The sequence below is a fragment of the Puma concolor genome, chromosome A1, assembly GCF_028749965.1.
Source record: "Puma concolor isolate L17-30 chromosome A1, mPumCon1.1.hap2, whole genome shotgun sequence".
NCBI lineage: Eukaryota > Metazoa > Chordata > Mammalia > Carnivora > Felidae > Puma > Puma concolor.
The window spans coordinates 122,987,577-123,008,378 of NC_141667.1; the positions used below are offsets into that span (position 1 = coordinate 122,987,577).

General features: G+C 40.2%; 1 protein-coding gene across 9 annotated transcripts; it reads right to left on the reverse strand.

Annotated features, from left to right (window-relative positions):
- Nucleotides 1-1,276: 1,276 nt before the first annotated feature.
- Nucleotides 1,277-19,685, reverse strand: RNF14 (ring finger protein 14). 9 transcript variants are annotated; one of them, XM_086701698.1, is made up of 11 exons: nt 19,215-19,549; nt 18,760-18,837; nt 18,525-18,655; nt 17,038-17,213; nt 14,437-14,604; nt 13,214-13,365; nt 9,861-10,388; nt 8,773-9,001; nt 5,862-6,034; nt 4,847-4,977; nt 1,277-2,688 (listed from the first exon to the last, which is right to left on the reverse strand). In XM_086701698.1, exons 5-11 carry the CDS (start codon nt 14,588-14,590, stop codon nt 2,631-2,633), a joined length of 1,425 nt encoding a protein of 474 aa, XP_086557824.1. In that variant the 5' UTR covers nt 14,591-14,604; nt 17,038-17,213; nt 18,525-18,655; nt 18,760-18,837; nt 19,215-19,549; the 3' UTR covers nt 1,277-2,630. The 9 variants fall into 9 exon arrangements, with proteins under 9 accessions (XP_086557824.1, XP_086557832.1, XP_086557841.1 ...); XM_086701706.1 differs by lacking the exons at nt 18,760-18,837; nt 19,215-19,549 and adding an exon at nt 19,567-19,685; XM_086701715.1 differs by lacking the exon at nt 18,760-18,837.
- Nucleotides 19,686-20,802: the final 1,117 nt, after the last annotated feature.

Here is a 20,802-nt window from a genome sequence, read left to right on the forward strand (position 1 = left end):
CCCTCTCTCTCTGCCCCTCCCCTGTTCATGCTCTGTCTCTCTCTGTCCCAAAAATAAATAAACGTTGAAAAAAAAAAAAATTTTAAAAAGTACTCCACCCAGAACTGTACCATCTTTTTTTTTTTTTTTTTAATTTTCCTTAATGTTTTTATTTATTTTTGAGAGGGAGACAGAGTTTGAGCAGGGGAGGGGCAGAGAGAGAGGGAGACCCAGAATCTGAAGCAGGCTCCAGGCTCTGGGCCGTCAGCACAGAGCCTGATGTGGGGCTCAAACTCGTGAACCGCGAGATCATGACCTGAGCTCAAGTCGGTCCCTTAACCGACTGAGCTACCCAGGCGCCCCAGGAGAACTGTACCATCTTAAAATTACCTCATAACACATGCTTCAAAAATAAGACTTTATAAGCCCTATTGTCTTTGTTATAATTGGATGGTGAAAATTTTGTACCTAAGGAAGAAAGGATGGAACATTCAGATGAACAAACACGTCTAAGACTAACCACCTGTGTTTTTTAAAATCGTAAAGAGAAACCTCCCATTTCTTTTACAGAAGTGCATTATAAAGCTTTCTTTCCTACTTCCACTTTATCAACAACATAATGTGCAAAACCCTAAAATAAAATAGTCTCTAACAAATACCAACTAGTCCATGAACTAAAGAACTTCGGAGTGGCTACTAGTGAAAACATCTCAACTGAATTCCCATTCCATCAATATGCTGTATAAGTGTTTTAATGTACATTTATTATATTCAACTTATTTTTTTATTATTATTTTCAACTTATTCTTTAAGAAATTAACTTTAGTTCTGGGGCACCTGGATGGCTCAGTTGGTTAAGTGTCTAACTCTTGATTTCGGCTCAGGTCATGATCTCGCAGTCTCATGGGTTCGAGCCCCACATCAGGCTCCATGATGATGGTGCAGAGCCTGCTTGGGATTCTCTCTCTCCCCCTCTCTCTGCCCCTCTCAAAAATACACAAGTAAGCTTAAAAAAAAAAAAAAAATATATATATATATATATATATACATATATATATATATGAAATTAACTTTAGTTCTTATATAAAATGTGCAAAACGAAAGCTCATGAACCATATGGTTGAAACAAAATATGGGCCCTAAAAACCTAAGTTCAGTCACGAGTCTGGGTAAAAGAACAGGTGCTATTCCATGACTTTTTTTCTGTTCACTCTAAGAATATGTGTTACATGCCATAAAGTTTTTTAAAAATGTGATCAGTTGCCTTGGAGACAGAACAGCAGCAACTCTGCTCTAATTATAAGACAATTTTTAAATTATTTTTATTTTTAAGATTAAGCAGCCTCATTGACAATCCAGAAACAGTCCTTGCTGACTCTGGATACACACACATAAAATGGTTAAAAGTGATTCCCCAATTTTCAGTGACAAGTTGGGAAAAAAGAACATGTTCACAGCTGCAGCTGTATCCCTGTCCTCTTTTTCAAAAAATCATTTTGCTACCAAGCCATTCACCAAATCACAAGGAAAGACAATTTTTCAAAAAGCCATCAAAATCCAGAAACAGGGATCTAGGAATCAAGCCAAAATTATCCCCCAAAATAGTGCTGTTGCAAAAAAGGGTAGGAAGCCAAATTTCCACAGCTCATTAGAGAAGACCTTTAAAAAGAATTCAGAAAATTGGGACTCGAACTACAATGGTGGGGAGTTCAAAATAGAGGTAATTTTTAAAAATGCAGCTTGTTCAGCTTGGGAATATATTAGGCTTTCTCCTATTCCAGCATAAATAAAAATATGAGCTGCTGGAGTTAATATTAAAATTGTCCTTACTAATGGAAGGTAGGGCATGAGTGAAGGGAGAGAGCGTAGAACAAAAGGTAGCAAAGACAAGTCATTTTGAATCTAGGCTCTACCGCCCAGAAGAGCTGAATAGGACTGAAATTCTTCTGAGCCAGTATCATTAAATTCTAGACTGGGCTCAAAACCAGTGAACTATACCCCACTAATAAATACCAGCTGGCCCACAGTGTTTTTGGCATTAAAAAGATTTTTTAAATTATCTACAAATTTCTATTCTGAAAAGCAGATCAAAATGACACTGGGTCATCCAATCAGTTACTGAGTAAAAGGGCTTCCTCAAAGAAAAGTCACTTGGCAGAAACTTAGGGTGAAAGGAACATGACATGGAGTAAATGAGATCAGGCTCTTGGTACAATTTTAATAAGGCTTCTTTCTACCTACCCCAGTCATAAGGAGCAGTACTGAGGGGACTCCCCCTAATGTCTTAGAGGGATGCTTTCAGATAAAAAGGTCTATAACTTTAACTCTTGACTCCTCTCTTCACCTAAAACTTGGGGAAGAAAATAAATATTTACTTTTTAACTATTCAGAGCTTCGGGCACACTGTAGTATTTAATATTCTCTAGTTTTCATTGAACCTTTGGCTTATAATTTTCTCTATGTTACATTGAAAAACGTGTGCATGTGCCTTTATCAGTAGTACCACATGGAAATATAAACCTTGTTCTTCCACATCTTCTACAAAGGATGAGTGCATAAATGGTACCCTAAATAGCCTGCAAAACTATTTTGTGTACTTGACACAAGATTTGGGTAAACCATTCCATTTCCTTATCTTGAGCAGGAGTTAACTAATCTTCAATCTCATCTTCCCAAATATCTCCATTAACATCCACAGCATGGAACAACCTGGAAGTATAAAATAAGGTACATTTTTATGCACTTGGAAAAAACATAATCTCTTTCCTTCTCTCAAAATTACCTTCTGCACTCTTCTGATAACATCTTTGAACAGCTTTTCCTTTCTCTCAATCACTACACTGAGGAGGGCTGAGATACGGGTCCCTCTGAATAAGCTGTCTTAAAGTTTACAAGAATAGCCCTTTTCGGATCCAGACAAACTCTTTAAGGCCAAGGATTAACAATAATGGGAAATGGGTATCAAAAACCTGATACTCAATGTATACAGTAAATGGAATAAACCAGGATTAGGGAAGTCAGGCAATCCAGAAGAAGGTGAACTCTTCTAAACCACTGTAACTCTTATCACACCTGAGTCACTCTACTCTGCCTCATCACCCTTGCATTCTCCACTGGTAGAATGCTTTATAGTTGCCAACTCGTTTTTCTTTCCAATGTTACCTAAAATTCATGTAATTTTCAACACTAGATTTACAATGGTTCACGGGGAGAACCTGTTTCTTCAACTTTTCTTACAGTTAGGTAACACCAATGATTTTAGGTACTATACATATGCCTCTTAAGAAAGATCATAAACTGACACTGAAATGAGAGCTGTTGAAAAACAGGATATTTTTATTGTGCCAAGAAATCACCCCAGATATTACTTACTAATCACACACACAAAAAAACCCAAAACCTTACATTTTTTAAAAATATATTTGAGAGAGCATAGCAGGGGCAGAGAGAGGCAAGATTCCCAAGCAGGCTCCACACCACCAGCGCAGAGCCAAATGTGGGGCTCCAACTCAGGAACCTCAGGAACTGTGAGATCATGACCTGAGCTGAAGTCAGACGCCTAACCCCTGAGCCACACAGGCACGCCAAGAAAACTTACAATGACGATGGAGCAAGCAATAGAACTGAGCAGCATACTAACAATGGGAGAGCCTGACATTACGGATGTAATGCAATATAAAATGAAGTACACAAGTATTCTTGTCAAAAATGTTAACTCTAAATATATTCAAACTCAGTCTAGACCTAACTTCCAATTTACAGGAAAGAGAGAGGACAGAGTAACTAAAAGACAACATGGAGAAAGAAAACTCTAGAAAGTAAGATGTTCTATAGGACAAGTGGCCTGGACTCTCTAAAATGTCACTGTTTTCCTCAATGCATCCAACAAAAAAGGGTGAGCAGGGCCACCTGGATGGCTTAATCGGTTAAGTGTCCAACTCTTAATTTTGGCTCAGGTCATGATCTTGAGGTTGGTGATTCTGAGCGCCGTGTCAGACTCTGCACTGACAGTGAGGACCCTGCTTGGGATTCCCTTATTCCCTTTCCTTCTCTTTCTGCCCCTCCCCTGCTCACGTGCACACTCCCTAAATAAATAAATCTTTAACTTTTTTTTTTTTTTTTTAAGTGGAAGGGACCCCTGGGTAGCTCAGTTGGTTAAGCCTCCGACTTTGGCTCAGGTCATGATCTCACAGTTTGTGGGTTCCAGCTCCAAGTTGGGCTCTGTGCTGACAGCTCAGAACCTAGAGCCTGCTTCAGATTCAGTGTCTCCCTCCCTCTCTCTCTATCCCTCTCCCGCTTGTGTGCTCTCTCTCAAAAATAAACTTAAAAAATAAAAAAGTGGGAAAAACTCTTCTGTATTAAGAGACTAGAAAGACAAAGCCAAATAAAATGTTTGAATTTGATTATATTGTGGCTCAATAAAACACCTTTAAAAGATATTTTTAGGAGTCATTGGGAAGTTTTAAATATGTTTATTAGGAGATAATATGCCACCATCACTAAATTTCTTTAAGTACTATGTTATGTAGAAGAATTTTCTTATTTTAGGTGATAATGTGGAAGTGTTTAGAGATAAAGTATCCTATCTCCAACTTAGAGTCAAGTATTAGAAAATAAATACGGCAAAATACTATCAATTGTTCATTTTGGTAGAAGATATCCTATTAACCATAGTCTTTCAACTTTTCTTTATGTTTGAAATTTTTCACTGAGGAGGATAAAAAATAAAATTTCCCAGTGGCATATTTTCAACATAAACTCACAAGACAATATAGAAGTCCATATATGTGAGAAAATATATAAGAGAATTCTCTAAGAAAAATGGTCCAAAATCTGTTTCTGAGACTACAGGATTATGTATACGTACCGATTAAAACACGGGGAAGCAGGATCAGTGAAATGTTTATAAGGGTTTGCTCTAGAGAGAGAACCCATGCAAATCCAACAGAAATATTGCATACATCCAGTACATGTCATCTTGTTACATCCATCTAATTTCTGGTGGGAAAGATGCAAAGAGAAAAATACGAGGGCTATTAAAGCAAAAGAGGAAAGCACATGCCAAAAAGATTCAGTACAATGTCCTCCTCGACTTCTCCTTTTACCCCGTGCAGGGTTTAAATATGCAGGGAACATGCTGTAACTATTACACATTACAAGTAGAATATAGAAAATATTCAGCACGTGTACCTACAACTAGATACTTAGCAAAACTTTTCTGATCAACAGGAGATACAAACCAAATGTGTATATTATACGTGGAACGTGTAGTTTAATCTAAGTAAACATTTGGTATCAAGCCCTCCACTCTAACATAGGGCTGAGGCACGTCTGAAATGGTTCAACAGAATGCCGGTTTCCTTAGTGGAGTAACTGGAAAATCACCACCAGGTTCAGTTCAGATATAATGGATCAGAATGGGAGGACCAAATGCAAAGATAAATTCTGATTTTAAAACATTAAGATTGTGTCAAGAAGCAATACATTTAAATGTCTATTTTGGCTCAGGTTAATAGGAAAATGTCGTTTCCTAAGTGTGTACTTCGTACGCAGGTGTGTTAAATTCCAGTATAATTAGTTCTAAGAAGTCAGGCGTGAGTTTTTATATCATGGAGATGAGGTAAGAGTTGATTGTAGCTCTACAGTGGCTTCGTCATAACCCATTCCATTTTGATGTGAAAACACTATGAGAATAATTTTCACTTTGTGAAAGCATTTTGAAAGGGAAGTCTACATCCACTTAAGGTCAATATTTAGTAGTGAATTTGCATCTTCCAAGTAAGGTTTGATAAATATGTTTCCCTAGTCATAAACAATAGGCTTCTTCAGGCAATCATAACGAGCTTGCAAATCTGTCTGCCGAGTCTGTCCCGAACCTTTACCTCTATGGGAGTCCCACAACACGGGCAGCTCTTTGAGTTCTTTTCTAGCCATTCCTTACTTTCCATCTCTTCCAGCGCCTTCTGAATCACCCTCTTGCCATACCTCTGTTCCAAAAATCTTTTATTGGCCTCATCTGCTTGCAGGTACTCATTTCGTAAGTCTATTAATTTCTCTGGAAAGTGAAATGGAAAATTAACTTTTATACAACTTTGCAAAGCTGACTAAAAACCATTTAAAAATGGTCATAACCCTTTGATTATTCAATAATGTTATTACTGGGACTTTAATCATAAGGAAATAATCCAAAATGAAGTTATATGCACGGAGATGCATGTAACAATGGCAAACAAATTAAAGTCCAAGGGAATAACCACAAGTGAAAGGGCCAGTTAATGACATCATTTTTAATTATTAAAAACTTATAAATGAGGGGCGCCTGGGTGGCTCAGTCGGTTAAGCGGCCGACTTCAGCTCAGGTCATGAGCTCGCGTTCCATGAGTTCGAGCCCCGCGTCGGGCTCTGTGCTGACAGCTCAGAGCCTGGAGCCTGTTTCAGATTCTGTGTCTCCCTCTCTCTGACCCTCCCCCGTTCATGCTCTGTCTCTGTCTCAAAAATGAATAAACGTTAAAAAAAAATTAAAAAAAACAAAACTTATAAATGAGATGGCTACAACTCAACTAAAATACTCATTACAGAATCCAGAAAAGGGCATATTTTAGGTTATAACTAGGTAAAAATGACACATGTACAAATAACAAAGAACATAGAAGAATCCTCCAGCTAGAGAAGTTGGACTTGCTCAAGGTATTAGAATAAGAGCCACCTTTCTCGTTGACTTTGAGTTAATAATGTTGACATTTGTGCAACCAGCGGCATACTGTTAAAGAATGACTTAGCTAAAAGACACAAAGGTTGAAACACACACTCATTTTCCATGAAGTCAGCATCATTCACCCTTTGATAATAAAAAGGCCTCCCAAATAAACAAAAGTATCTTTGGCTTAAGAGCTAAGACTCTTCGATTCTGTATACAACAAAAGTCAACAAATAAAACTTGCCACCCACAGGTACTGCAAAGTCCCTCCTGTCAACGTTTCCCCTTGATATTCTCTCTGGCTGCACAGCTCTATCACTTAACTCAAATGTAACAGGCAGCCAGTCCCAAAGGCTTTACTTGCAGACAAAGGCTTTTGTTCACATTCTATTACCTTAGTTTTTCAACATTTTCATTGAAAACCTCTCTCAATAACGTTATAATTATTTTATTAGTTTATTTTCCTCATACTCATTAGAGGTCTTTTTAAGTAGTGAATCTTTTGGGGAAGCTTTCTTTCTCTGTATCGTGCATTCCCATGGCTCCATCACCTCTACTTAGAAGCTGCAGACCTTTATCTTTTTATCCTGTCATTTTTATCCCTCTAAAAATTCAAAGCACTTTTGTGTTCCCAGATATCTTAAGAGCAAAGATTATTGCACTAAAGTTCTCAAAATAATTGTATTTTATGTATTTTATATAGTACTATCCAATAGATAGATATACAGGCATGAATAGATACAGAAAGAGATTCTTAATTTTGCTGAAGCCCCCAAGCCCCTTTGATTTCTTCCACAAATGTTATGAAACACCTGAAACACACCTCAGCTCTTCAATGATAAGGTTATACAAGTCTAAAGCAAAGGCTTCTATTATAATCTGGTGAAGTCTCCATCCCATCTGCCCATATCTACTATAAGACTCTGCTCTAGGCAAACTGGAAGTATTCACTCATTCTCCCCTTAGGGTTACTTTCCTGGAGATACTGACACTCTGCTTACGATAGCAATTAGGAACCACATTAATAATGGCATTAATGGTTACCATTTTGCATTTTACACGTATTAGCTCGTCATTCCCAAACTATGTTGAAGAACCAGTATTTCCCCCACCACTCTGCCAAGGACCAGTATTTTCACAAAATACAATCAAATGAATTATTAGACAAATAATAAGACAAAAAAACCTAAGCTTAAATTTTTATTAGATCGGACATAAAATTACTCTGTGAATTCACTGTAACTTCCTAAACCTCTCAATTTATTTATCATGTCACGGACCAGTTTAACAACAATACCAACTTCGAGGAGCATTACAATAGTTTATTTTATCCTGACAATAGCCCTATGAATAGTAGCTATTATCATTATCCCTGTTAGTCTGAGAAAGACTAAGCCATCAAAGTCCAGTCAAACTGAGGTCAACACCTGATTTCTCAATCCTTATTTAGATCAGAATTAGCAAACAGGTTCCACCTCCTGTGTCCACTTTAATAAATGGTGGCTTTCTGAAGCGCTATGTGTTGAGGAAGATTCTGAGACTTTCCTGGGCTCAGTGACAAAGAACTTGATGACTGATCAGATGTATGTGCCATGGAAACAAGAGTGGCAGCTAAGATGGTCTGCACTTGCCAATTAGGAGCTACATTACTCCACGTTCATAGATAGAAATGACCTTGCCATTCCTTCTCTGTAATGGTCCCCTGGTATCTGCATGGCCGTTTCCTTAGTTCCTTCTTCAAGTCTTTATTCAAACCGCTTTGCCAGAGAGGCCTTCCCCTGGTTTCCCTAATAAAACCTCAAGCCACTTCATATTCTGTTCCTGCTTTATTTTTTTTTCCTCCATAGCACTTATAACCATCTACTATCATTACTGTTCTGTTTGCCTACCCATTAAAATATAAGTTCCTTGAGGGTATTTGGTCACTACGATATCCCCAGAGCCTAGGACAGTAACTGAAACAAAAATATCTGTTGAAGGAACACTTGCAAATGGAAGGATTGAAGTGATAAGGATTTTTTTTTGGCGGGGGGGCGGGGGGGGGTGGCGGGTGGCATAGAGGATAGGAGGACTGAGTTGACACAGTTAACACTTACCAGCAGTTACCTTACATGGAGAGACCCCATGGTAAGTCAATCTGCACAAGGTACAGAAGGCAAAATTGCAACTAGAGCAGATGCCCATGGTGCAACCGGGCTCCTGCATCACAGGCAACTGGCAGCAGGGGCGGGGACAATACACCACATCTGCCATCAAGTCCAAGGTGGACTGGAGGAGAAGACGGTCATAGCGGGCAAATAACTCTGTTTCCACTAGCTCTTTGACCTGGAGGGAAAAATGAAACACACAAGTTTAATGATGCCCAAACGGTTCTGATTCTGGGGAGAATCAGCACCTTAAAATGCCGGTGCTAAGTTCACATGAATCAAAACACTCTATCTCATGTGACAAATCTAGACCCTGACTGAGGTGGTAGTTATATGGGTCTACACATGTGTGAAAGCTGAGCCAACGTACACTTTAAATGGGTACAGTGGGGGTGCCTGGATGGCTCAGTCAGTTGGGCGTCTCACTTCGGCTCAGGTCATCATCTCACGGTGGTCTGTGAGTTCGAGCCCCACGTTGGGCTCTGTGCTGACAGCTCAGAACCTGGAGCTTGCTTCGGATTCTGTGTCTCCCTCTCTCTCTGCCCCTCCCCTGCTCAAGCTCTGTCTCTGTCTCTCTCAAAAGTGAATAAACATTAAAAAACAAAAAATGGGTATAGTGATGGCTTAACAAAGTTGATTTAAAAAAAAGAGTCAAGCCAAGTACCCTGTCCCTGACTGTTACCCATTCCAAGGATATGCTCTTCAGATCCAAACCTCACACAAAGGCAGGCTAGTGATTCTCCAGGGTTGATGGGATTCCAGGAGATAAACAAAGTAAATCACCCGAACACTTTATAATTACTTTTCTAACACTCATCTCTGCCAAGAACTGCCCATTCCAAGTCCAGCAAAGGAAGCATTTACACTGGCTTCAACAATAAGACCCCAGCATTCTTGATGGATACAGTGAAACTATTTGTGGGCTGGCTCCAAGGCCTCAGCCTGGCCTGATGAGCCCTAGCAAGGAAAATCCTGAGAAAACATCTCCCTTTGGGAAAGAGAAACGGGAGGCAGCTTTGAAGAGAGTAGAGGATTACCTGACCAGGAGTGGCCACCGAAGGACACTTGGGTTCTGGGCAGTTGAGGCACTGAACTTGGCCATCTCTGATCTGGATTTCAAAGTAGTCCTTTAGACAGGCTTTGCAGTACACGTGCCTGCACTCCAGGAAGTACATGCATTCGCTACCCAGCTTCTCACAGAAACAGATATTGCACAGGAACAATTTACTGTTAAAGCATTTAATCTGCTGAGCTTGATCGAAGTCCAAGATTTCCTGGATCAGACTGGACAGTGATTCCACATCCTGCACCGCTCGCTCATCCACAACTTCCTCTTGGTCAACATCGGATCCAGCAGCTCCTCCAAAAGCTAGGTCTGTGCTGGGGGAGGCTTGAGCCATCCTTCTCTGCACCTTTTTCTGAGAACCCATCTTGAGCTCAAAAGGAGAGACAATATTCAGGTATGCTAAGGTCTCTTCCTTAAGAAACTGCATCCAAGCGAACAGGACCACGCTGCCACGGTGTTCTTCCCACAGGTTGTCTAAGTGCTTGCAAAGAGCAGACAGCTAGGAGGAAACACACGAGGGTGCTGGTGAGTTTGGAAAGAGGAGGATACTGTCAACTCCTCATTTCTCTTGAAATCTTTTTAACCTCTAAGTTAGGCCCTTACAATTCCAAACATGTTTTTTGTTTGTTTTACTGCTGTGATAAACTGTGCTGGAAAAAGAGTAAGAATATTCTTATATTCTTAAACTATCCAACAATGTGAGTCACAGCAGAAAACAAAGTCAAAAACTAAAAGAAGTACCATGAAAACAAGAGACATGGCAAGGCTGTGAAGGGCACAGGTTTACATAGGGGCCACTAAGGTGGAGGAGTTTTCGATTCTTTATTTGTTCTTTGTTTTAGTGTTGCTACATAGCTCATGTAGGAGAAAGAGAGCTAATTTTAAAATGAACTATTCCTATTCCTTTGGAGTCCTAGCCCTGTAGGTACCCTGCATAATAGAAAGAGGGCAGTTTAAAAATATCGTCCAAGTTTTTAATTCTAGCTTTCAGTCCTATCAAACAGCCAACTCAAGAGAAAGAGTCACTAACAGAATCCAACCTCAGAATCCTTGTTATTCAGATTTATAAGCTGGTTTTAACTAAGCAATCTGAGCTTACACCAGATCCTGGTTAATGAAGGGACACAGAATGCTATGGAACCTGGACACGATTATAAGCCCTCAACATGATTCGGCTGCCATAGGGAAAGCTCACACTCTCTAAGCTGAGCAACCAAATTTAAACTACTTCGACTTTTCCTCTTTAAAGGTGGTGTGTTCAACTTGAAAGGCAAATGTAAGAGGATTTTCCATTAGAAATGTAAAATATTGGTAAGTAGAGCTCAGGAATTATAAGCAGCTTTTCTTTTTAGCTAAACACAAAAAAATAAGCCTTCCAGATGCAGACAAATTTTGTAAATTTAAATAACAAGTGAAAAAGGACCACATTTTCTGTTCCTTGCTCTGCACAGTGCCATTCACTAAACCCTATATAAGCACGAACTTAAACACTTCCTGAACTTAAAAACTTAGGATGTTAAATACCGTTCAAAATGCTTTTTCACATGTACATGAATATGCTTATAAGATCAATCATACTTTTGAGAAACCTGCTGAAATGTGTAAAATGTACTAAATACGAAAAGGGAAACTCTGAGTGCTATTTGGGCCACCAAGTCCAAAGAACCATTCTCAATCCTCTTTTTTTCTCCACCCCTTCTCAAAAGGGGCAGCTGGGGTACACATAAATGTAAGGAGGAAAGAATAAGAGAGAGACTGTGTATGTGTATGTATATATATCGGGGGAGGCATAATGGAAAATACTATGAGGTTAAACCCACTTCCCTTCTACCAACCCCAATCCAGTGACAGACAGGACCATGTGTCAACTTCACTATCAACAGGTGACATTCACAACCAACAAGAATTGAACCAAGAAGGAATACAAGGCCAATTAAAAGATCAATTATACGCATAACAATTTATCTGACAGGGAATCCTACTGTTATTTCAGCTGTAACACATAAAATAACAAACAACCCTCCTCTCCCCACACTCCCAAAAGCCAGCAGTAAGGAGATGCTACTTGGCTCGAATCTGAAACTGCAGCCATGCACTCAGTTTATCTGTCCTTGTTTTGTGCTTGTGTGTAAGTGTGTGCACACAGGCATGGATACAAAGTATCAAAAGCTCTCTGGAGAAATGTGATTATAAATATCTAAATAATTCAGTCAGCTTTCAGTGATCTAAATGTCAAACAGCCTTGACACTCTTGGGCAAATAATCCACTGCCTTGCATGTATTGCCTCTGGCCCAGATATCAGAATGTAAGGTAATAATACTCCTTTCTATTCTACATGTATTATCCTTTTGTAAAATTTAATTTTGTTTTTAAAACATAAGCTCAATTTTACAAAAGCACTCAAAGATTAGACTAGTCAGTGGGGTGGAATAAAAACTCCATGATCAAACAGGAAAACCTGACAAGCTGTTCCTTGAGGTCAAGGAACTCTGACAGCTTTTGTCTTAATATACATCAGCCTATCAATCTTCATCACGACTTGTAGAAAAGTAGCTGCTATTGATCCATTATCTATCTCAGAAGGCTTTATATTAGCTTCAAGTCATACTTATGTCTCAATCAAGAGTCGAGGTTATTACTTGAAAAGGATATATAAGCCGGAGGAAATGAAGGCTTCATAATACAAGGTTCGTAATATAAGGTCTCAAACCTTCGTGAAATAGAAGGTACAGGAAGAGATAGGAGACCTCTTCGTGACATAGGAGAAACATACACATTTCTAGTTGTGTGTATTTACATCCATGTGAGACCAGTCAACAATTATTTGTTATTAACATACAGATCTCTAAAAATAAAAGCACTTATTCTGTTTACGTAGCTAATTTGTTTATTTTAACTACATCAGCACAACTTTAGCCCTCCTAATAACAGTTAAATCTTTGATTTAAGGAATGGATAAGAAACTAAGAAAAAAAAGGCATGCCGACATCTAAGGAAAACGAGAAGGACCTTATAGTCTCTATTACAATACAGATTAGATGGGAAAAATAGCAAGAGAAGAAGAAATATATATACTTGATTAAAAATTACTCATACTGCAATTCACAATGATCAGTCATCCTAATTACTGCCGTTCCTTTCTAAAACACCACTTTCAATTCATTAACATTAGGTTTCATGAAGGCAAGGGGAAAAAATTACAAAATCAAAGCCATTTGGTCTTCATGCACTGAATTCAAGATCATCAAGGTAGTCGTCTTCAATTAAAGATGATTTTTTAACTTTCTAAAAATGGATAGGAGAAATTAAGTTTCGGGTCTAACCTGAGTTGGTGACAGCCATTTGCCACTAAGTGTGAATGAAGGTGGGGAGGAGGATGGATAATCTGGTGGCAGTTCAAAGTTCAGCACAAGTGGAGGCAGAAAGCAAATGGTGTATTCAAAGCCACTATTCTGGAGACACTCATTTGAATTGCCTGAACCAAAAACAAAAATTAGAAAGAATCAGTCGGTCAACACTTGAGTGTCCATTACTATTGAGCAGGTGCTCAAGAAAGACTAACGCTTTAGCTGAGGGGATAAAAACCCTCCCCCAAAGCACCTTCTATTTCCTAATTATAACTTCATAGCCACCACCTTTAAAAAAAAGAAAAAAAAAATCTTATAAACCCTTGAAAAATCTACTAAGCACCATGACATTTCTAAGGAAGACACATAACTTACTCTTGTACATTTTTTGTGAGTACAATTCCTAACACTAATAAGTAATACACAATGTTTTCTTTTGTTGTTGTTTTACAGTAGATGATTAAAGACACTATCTAGAGAAAAGGATTTTTATTTCTATCCAAGAGCTATGACCTACTTAGACCAGCATGTGCCAACTTCCCATGAATCATAGTTGGGAGAATTTGTGCCAACACAACGATCTCAGGCTCGAGGGCAAGATACAGCACACAACACTCTCACAAAGTTTCATTTTAGATTATTACACTTACTTTCTTTACTCAATGCCTTTATAGTAGAAACATTTTGAGAAAGTGTGCATCAAAGTCTTCCGTGAACGTCTGTATCAAAAGCAGCAATTTTTTATTTTTGTGTGTGTTTTTTTTCTGAAGCAAAAGGTCACAGAGTAACAGCACGTCACAGGCTTATGGTAGTTGAAATGATTCTGGAAACCAAATAGTATTGACAACCACCACGGTACTTTAAAACCTTCCAAGCGTTTTCATGTACATGATGTCATTTTCTCTTTTATTATTCCTGTTTAACAACTAATGACTCATAGCTGATAAACTGCTAGTTAGAAGATTAGGATGCATGAAATATACAGGATAATATCCCAATTCAGTGGTCAAAAGGCAAATCAAATTGAAAACTATGCACCCTCAGTCCAATTTTCAATTAAAACAGGAACATGCATTAAATCTGTAATACTACCATCTATCACCAATGCCTATAAACACAAGATGGTAAATAATTTAGGGTACAAATCGAGAATAACTTTTATTTAGAAAAATCTGCTTAAGAGAGTATTATTAACTAACCGCTCACGAATATCTTGAAATTCTGCGGCAAGTCCAAATAGATCCTGGTTTCTCCACCTTGGACAGACTCTGCTTTCCTAAATTCATCTCCATCGTAAATACTCGCCAGGGCCAGCAACTCATCCTCCTGAGCTTCTCGGTCTTCTGACGACATTTAATATTCTGGAGCTGAAGTTAAGTTAATCCAAATCAGTTAAGAATAGAAAAGGCAGAGAGTTTGGAAAAATCTAGGGGCAATCCCCACCCTCACCCCCCAAAAACCGTTAAAGTTCCACCCAAAAAACTGCAAAGAATTAGCCAATATTATCAATCTTCTGCTCAACTAAAAATGATAGACATATCTAATACTCCAGTACCTTTGCAATAGTAACAGCTTTTTCAAAAATGATGATTGTGGTGCTTCTAAGTGCTGACTGTAACAGATATCAGAAATTTAGGGAAAAAAGGCATGATCTAAAAATTTTTTTAAAATTTTCAAATTATTCTGACTTATCCACCAATCCTAGCAAATTGCCTTGCTCACAAAATTAGTCAAAGTAGGGACCCCTGGGGGGCTTAGTCGGCTGAGTGTCTGACTCTTGATTTAGGCTCAGGTCATGATCCCAGGGTCATGGGATCAAGCCCTGTACTGAGCATGGAGCTTGCTTTTGAGATTCTCTCTCTCCCTCGGCCCCTCCTCTGCTCACACTCTTAAAAAAAAAAAAAAAAAAAAAAAAAGTCAAAGTATATGTAATATACTTACTAAAAACAAATGAATTATTATTTTTTTTAAGTTTTATTTATTTAAGTAATCTCTACACCCAACGTGGGGCTTGAAGTCACAACTCCGAGATCAAGAACCATAAATTCCTCCAACCAAGCCATTCAGGCATCCCTAAATGAATTTTCTAAATCCCTAAAAGTCTCTAGGGCAGGTTTTCTTCAACCTCGGTACTACTAACCTTTTGGAACAAACAATTCTTTGTAGTAGGAGGCTATCCTGAGCCTTACAGGATATGTACCAGCATCCCTGGCTTCAATCTACTAAATTTTTCTTTAATGTTTATTTATTATTGAGAGATAGAGAGCATGAGCATGGGAGGGGCAGAGAGAGGGGGAGACACAGAATGTGAAGCAGAGACTCCAGGCTCTGAGCTATCAGCAGAACCCAACACAGGGCTCAAACCCACAAACCACGAGATCATGACCTGAGCTGAAGTCAGACAGTTAACCAACTGAGCAACCCAGGCGCCCCCCGGCTTCAACCTACAAGATGCCAACATAGTCAAATGTACTTCCCCCTCAACATAGTCAAATGTGCCCCCCAGGGGTGCAGTGGGGGATGGCTCCCAGTTCAGAACACCCTGTTCTAGAGAATGTTACAGGGACAGATACTATATAAGAGGGTTAGATAACTGAGGAAGCAGCAAAATAACATCAAATTTTTCTATTTTTTAATGTTTTTTTATTTTGAGAGACAGAGAGCACACACGTGCCCAAGTGGGGGAGGGGCAGAGAGAGAGAGGGAGAGACAGAATCCCAAGCAGGTTCCACACTGTCAGTGCAGAGCCCAACAGGGAGCTCAATCTCACTCACCAGGAGATGATGACCTGAGCTGTTATCAAGAGTCAGATGCTCAAGTGCCCCTAACATTAAAATTTTTTTTTTTAATTTTTTTTTTCAACGTTTTTATTTATTTTTGGGACAGAGAGAGACAGAGCATGAACGGGCAAGGGGCAGAGAGAGAGGGAGACACAGAATCGGAAACAGGCTCCAGGCTCTGAGCCATCAGCCCAGAGCCCGACGCGGAGCTCGAACTCCCGGACCGCGAGATCGTGACCTGGCTGAAGTCGGACGCTTAAACGACTGCGCCACCCAGGCGCCCCTAAACTTTTAAAATACCACCAGACTTTTTAAGAATAATTTTAAGGTCTACCATTATTTCAGGTGAAACTAAGAATGAAAATATGCTACAATTAAAATGTAAAATCGATAGTTTTTAATCGCAGCAACTGAAAGATGCACCACAATTTCAGGTAATTTAAATGTGGAAAAATATGTAAGGAGAATCTGTGAAAATTACTTTATTAAAACAAAAAATTACCTTTCTGTCAATTAAAATACTGGACTATAACTGGATTTGCAAATGCCCCCTCTTGACTAACATTTTTTAATTTAAGCATACACAATTGAAAAGTTAGGACATTATAAAAGGTGACACTTCAAAATTTGAACAAATTCATTTAAAATGATTCCATTTAAAAAAAAATTTTTGGGACACCTGGGTGGCTCAGTCGGTTAAGCGTTCGACTTCCGCTCAGGTCATGATCTCACGGTCCGTGAGTTCCAGCCCCGCATCGGGCTCTGGGCTGACAGCTCAGAGCCTGGAGCCTGTTTCAGATTCTGTGTCTCCCTCTCTCTCTGACCCTCCCCCGTTCATACTCTGTCTCTCTCTGTCTCAAAAATAAAATAAACATTAAAAAATTTTAAAAATAAATAAATAAATAATAATAAAAAAATTGTTTTGTTTTTTTTCCCAGCAGATCATCATGGTTCTGCTTAAGCTACATTCCCATCCCAAACAGAACACACTAACATATTCTAGTTGAGATGAGTTAGTACCTGTTATTAACAATCAGAAGAAAAGGCTATTAGCAATGCAGTCTGTCTTTCAATTCAGAATGTGGAATTCATGCAAATCCCATTTATTCTCCAGGAGGTGGAGATAAGAGTGTCGAAGGTGGATAAAATGCCAAGATCTGGAACTCATGCTAGATACACTATAGAAATCCTGCCATCTGCAGAAAAAAAACAAAAACAAAAAACCCCAGAAGATGGTGTCAGGACCCTCTCCAAATTTTAATTCCAAAGTTCCATTATTACCAGTTAGGTCAAACACGTCCTAACATATAGTCAATCTTAATCTACAGCTGCCTATTACTTTCTTTAGGACAGCCTAACAGAGCCATGTGGTTAAAGGAGTGGTTTGCAAGGCCCCAGCAGTGTGAGAAGCCTTATCTGACTGCCCTCAGCCCTGGGAGGAGTCAAGGTGGAATACCAACATCCTATGAGAGTTGAGCACACCACGTCTCATAATAAACATCTAAGCATCTTATTGGATTTGTTTTGTTTTTGTTTCTCCCTTCCTCTTTGGCTTCTTCTATTCTTTCATTTTCTATCCCCCTCCAGTTCTTCCTCTTACCTGCTATGAAATTAATCCTGCTAGGGACACTCAACATTAGGTCAATTTAAGTGTGACAGCAAGATATTTAAAAACAGAACAAAAGCGTGCAAAGGTACACATATACACACACTTTCAAGTTCTACTTTGAAAATTTTAGAGCCAGACTTCTCAACTGGGAGTAAATGGAAGTGGAGGGTGGTCGATAAATGGGTTATGGAGAATCCTAAGAACACTCTGAAGTTTTACGTAAAAATCCTATAAGAAACGGTAATTTTGAAACCAAATTCTCAGATGTGTGACTCCCAAATAAACTAAGAATGAAAGTCACAATCAATTTACATTCATTGAGTGCCTATTATATATTGTATTAGGTCGTTGCACATTACCTTATTTAATGCTAAACAATTAAGTTTCTGTTTCTTCCAGTGTAAACATTTGTAAATGGGGTGAGAGATGATTTTATAATGATTCAGGTTTTAGGTTACTCTTCTCCATCTTGTCTGCACATGGGAATCACCTGGGGAGCTGCTTTTTAAAATCTCAATACCCAGGCCATTAAATCAAGCAATTAAATCAAGCATCAGTAGTTGCCCAAGCTCTCCAGGTGATTCTAATGTGCAGCTAGGATTAAGAAGCTCTACTTCAACCAGAGTTTCCCATCCACAGCTCCTCAAAACCTACCGCACAAATCCCAGCTTCTGAAGCTGCCATCAGGTCCCAGTGCCTTAATTCACATGACAGACCTACATTTCATTTTCATTCTATCCACTCAGCTTTCAAGACTCATCTCCAAAGACCCTATTCTATGTAGAAATTTTCAATTAGATGTCCTGTCTTTAAAAATCCAGCAAACTTTTTTTTTTACGGTAACTTTTCTATGACATTATCACATCCCACTTTGCATTACAATAGTTTATGAACTTACACTTTCAGGCCACATTAGCTCCTTAAGGGCAAGTTTCAAGTCTTTTGCATCAGTGTGTTGCTCTCAGCATCTAGCAGTGCCTTGCGTTTGACAATGGAGACAAATATGTAACTGGTGTAAGATGCAGCGTGCTGAAAAGGGGGACCAGAATTCTAAGGTTCAGTGACTGCTTTGCTACAGCCCACTAGAAGCAGGAGTCACAATAACACCGAGAAAAGTAACACTGAGTTCTTACCGTGTGTCAGGCATTGTGCTAAGCACTTTAAATGCATTAACTCCTGGCAGATTCCCACAGCCCCACGCAGCAAGTCCTCTATTTGTATTACACGGATGAGAAAAATGACAGTTTAAGTCCGTTTCCGGCCCAAGGTCACACAGCTAATATGTAACTAAATCTGGGTTCAGACCACTGTTTCTTCATCTGTAACCCAGGAACGAGACGAACCCCCGCGCCATCCGACAGATATTAAGTTTACTATTAGTCTCGGCAAACGGAAACTGCTACACTAGCGAGGGAAGCCCTCCTCCGCCGGGTTTCCCTTCGGCCTGCGAAAATCCTACTCATTCTCCCAGGCCACACCGTGCAAAGTGTCGAGCTGGGGTCAGCCCTGGCTCCGGAATCAGCACGCCGCCGAGGGTGTCCCCAGCGCTCACCACCCGGGGTGCTGAGTCGTTGTTGGTACGACTCACCTACAACCCGGGGGCAGGCCCCAGCCTCGCTACCTGCCCCGGCGCTCGGACACAAAGGACGCTGCAAGAACGTGAGGTGTGAGCGAGACCCAGGTGTCCCGAACCAACAGGGCCTGGGCCTTCCCCTTCCTCCTCTGAGCGCCCCGGGTGGGAAGAGGGTTGGGATCTTAGCCGGACCGGGCTGGGGACGCCCTGTCCCAGGTCTGGGAGGCTCAGGCCCACTGAGCAGTCCCGGCCCGGCCGCTCTTCTCTGCCTCGCGCGCCCGGAGCTCGGTCCACACCGTCGCTTCCGGCCACCCCGCCGCGCCGGGCCCAAAAGTTCCGCCCTCCGCCCTAGCCCTGGTCCGCTCACCGCCACCGCCGCCCCGGCCTGGAGACGCCCGGCTCAACCGGCGCTCGGCACCGCCTCTTCCGTGTTTGGAGCTGTCAGCTGAGCCGCGCGGATCCGGCTGGCGGCCCGGCGAGGGGAGGGCTTGCGCAGCCGCCGTGACTGCCCGGTCCCTCGGCCGCCCCCTGAAGGCCAAAGGCGGCGGTGCTTGGGGGATCGCCGTCACCACTCTCCCCGCCTCGCCTGGTAAATTTAAGTTTGCCTCTGGAGAAGTGGGTAGAAATGCAGATTCTGTGACCAGGAGGTTCCTTTCCGTAGTTCTGGGATGGGCCCTGGAATTCGAAATTTTGCCAATCCCTAGAGGTGAAAGGGAGACAGTTCTCTATCCAAGACAGACACTCCTGTAACAATCTCAGACGTGCTCCTCCAGGTAGAGTAAGCAAGGTTCCCCCATCCAAACTTCTCAGAAATGCTGCCCATCTTTGGGGCACCTCCTCCATGAAATCATTCACTCACTGTTCATATTACAACACTAATAACTACCATGTTTATTGAGCAGTCAGGATGCTTCTCTTCACCATAACCTTATGGTTTTAGATACTATTTGTTATTCCTACTTTATTAATGAGGAAATTGAAAGTAGAGAGGTTCAGGAACTTACCAAAGGTCACATGATTTCTTAATAGAAACTGAGTGGGAATTATAATCACATGCCCTCTACCTCATACCATATGCATAAGTAACTCAAAATGGATCAAAGACCTAAATGTAACGCTAAAACTATAAAACTCTTAAAAGAAAATGTAGGAGTAAATCTCCTAAACTTGGATTAGGCAATAGTTCCTTAGATGTGACACCAAAAAAACACAAGAAAAAATAGATAAATTGGAATCAACACAACTAAAACCTTTTGTGCTTCAAGTACACTATCAACAAAGTGAAAAGACAATCTACAGGAATAAATATTTGCAAGTCGTTGATCTAATATTCTGTATATATAAAGAACTTCTGTAACTCAACAATACAAAAAGCAAATAACCCAATTTTTAAAAAAAATTTTTAAATGTTTATTTATTTTTGAGACAGAGAGAGACAGAGCATGAATGGGGGAGGGTCAGAGAGAGGGAGACACAGAATCTGAAGCAGGCTCCAGGCTCCGAGCTGTCAGCACAGAGCCCGACGCGGGGCTCGAGCTCACGGACTGTGAGATCATGACCTGAGGTGAAATCGGATGCTTAACCGACTGAGCCACCCAGGCGC

What these genes read in the sequence shown, in the direction of transcription:
- RNF14 (XM_086701706.1), bottom strand. Translation starts at nt 14,590, where the DNA reads ATGTCGTCAGAAGACCGAGAAGCTCAGGAGGATGAGTTGCTGGCCCTG. An exon ending in TCCATGTAAGGTAACTGCTG is followed by an intron (nt 6,035 to 8,772) that starts GTAAGTGTTAAC and finishes TTCACTTTCCAG; the next exon opens with AGAAATTAATAGACTTACGA. An exon ending in GTTGTGGGACTCCCATAGAG is followed by an intron (nt 4,978 to 5,861) that starts GTAAAGGTTCGG and finishes CTTTCCCACCAG; the next exon opens with AAATTAGATGGATGTAACAA.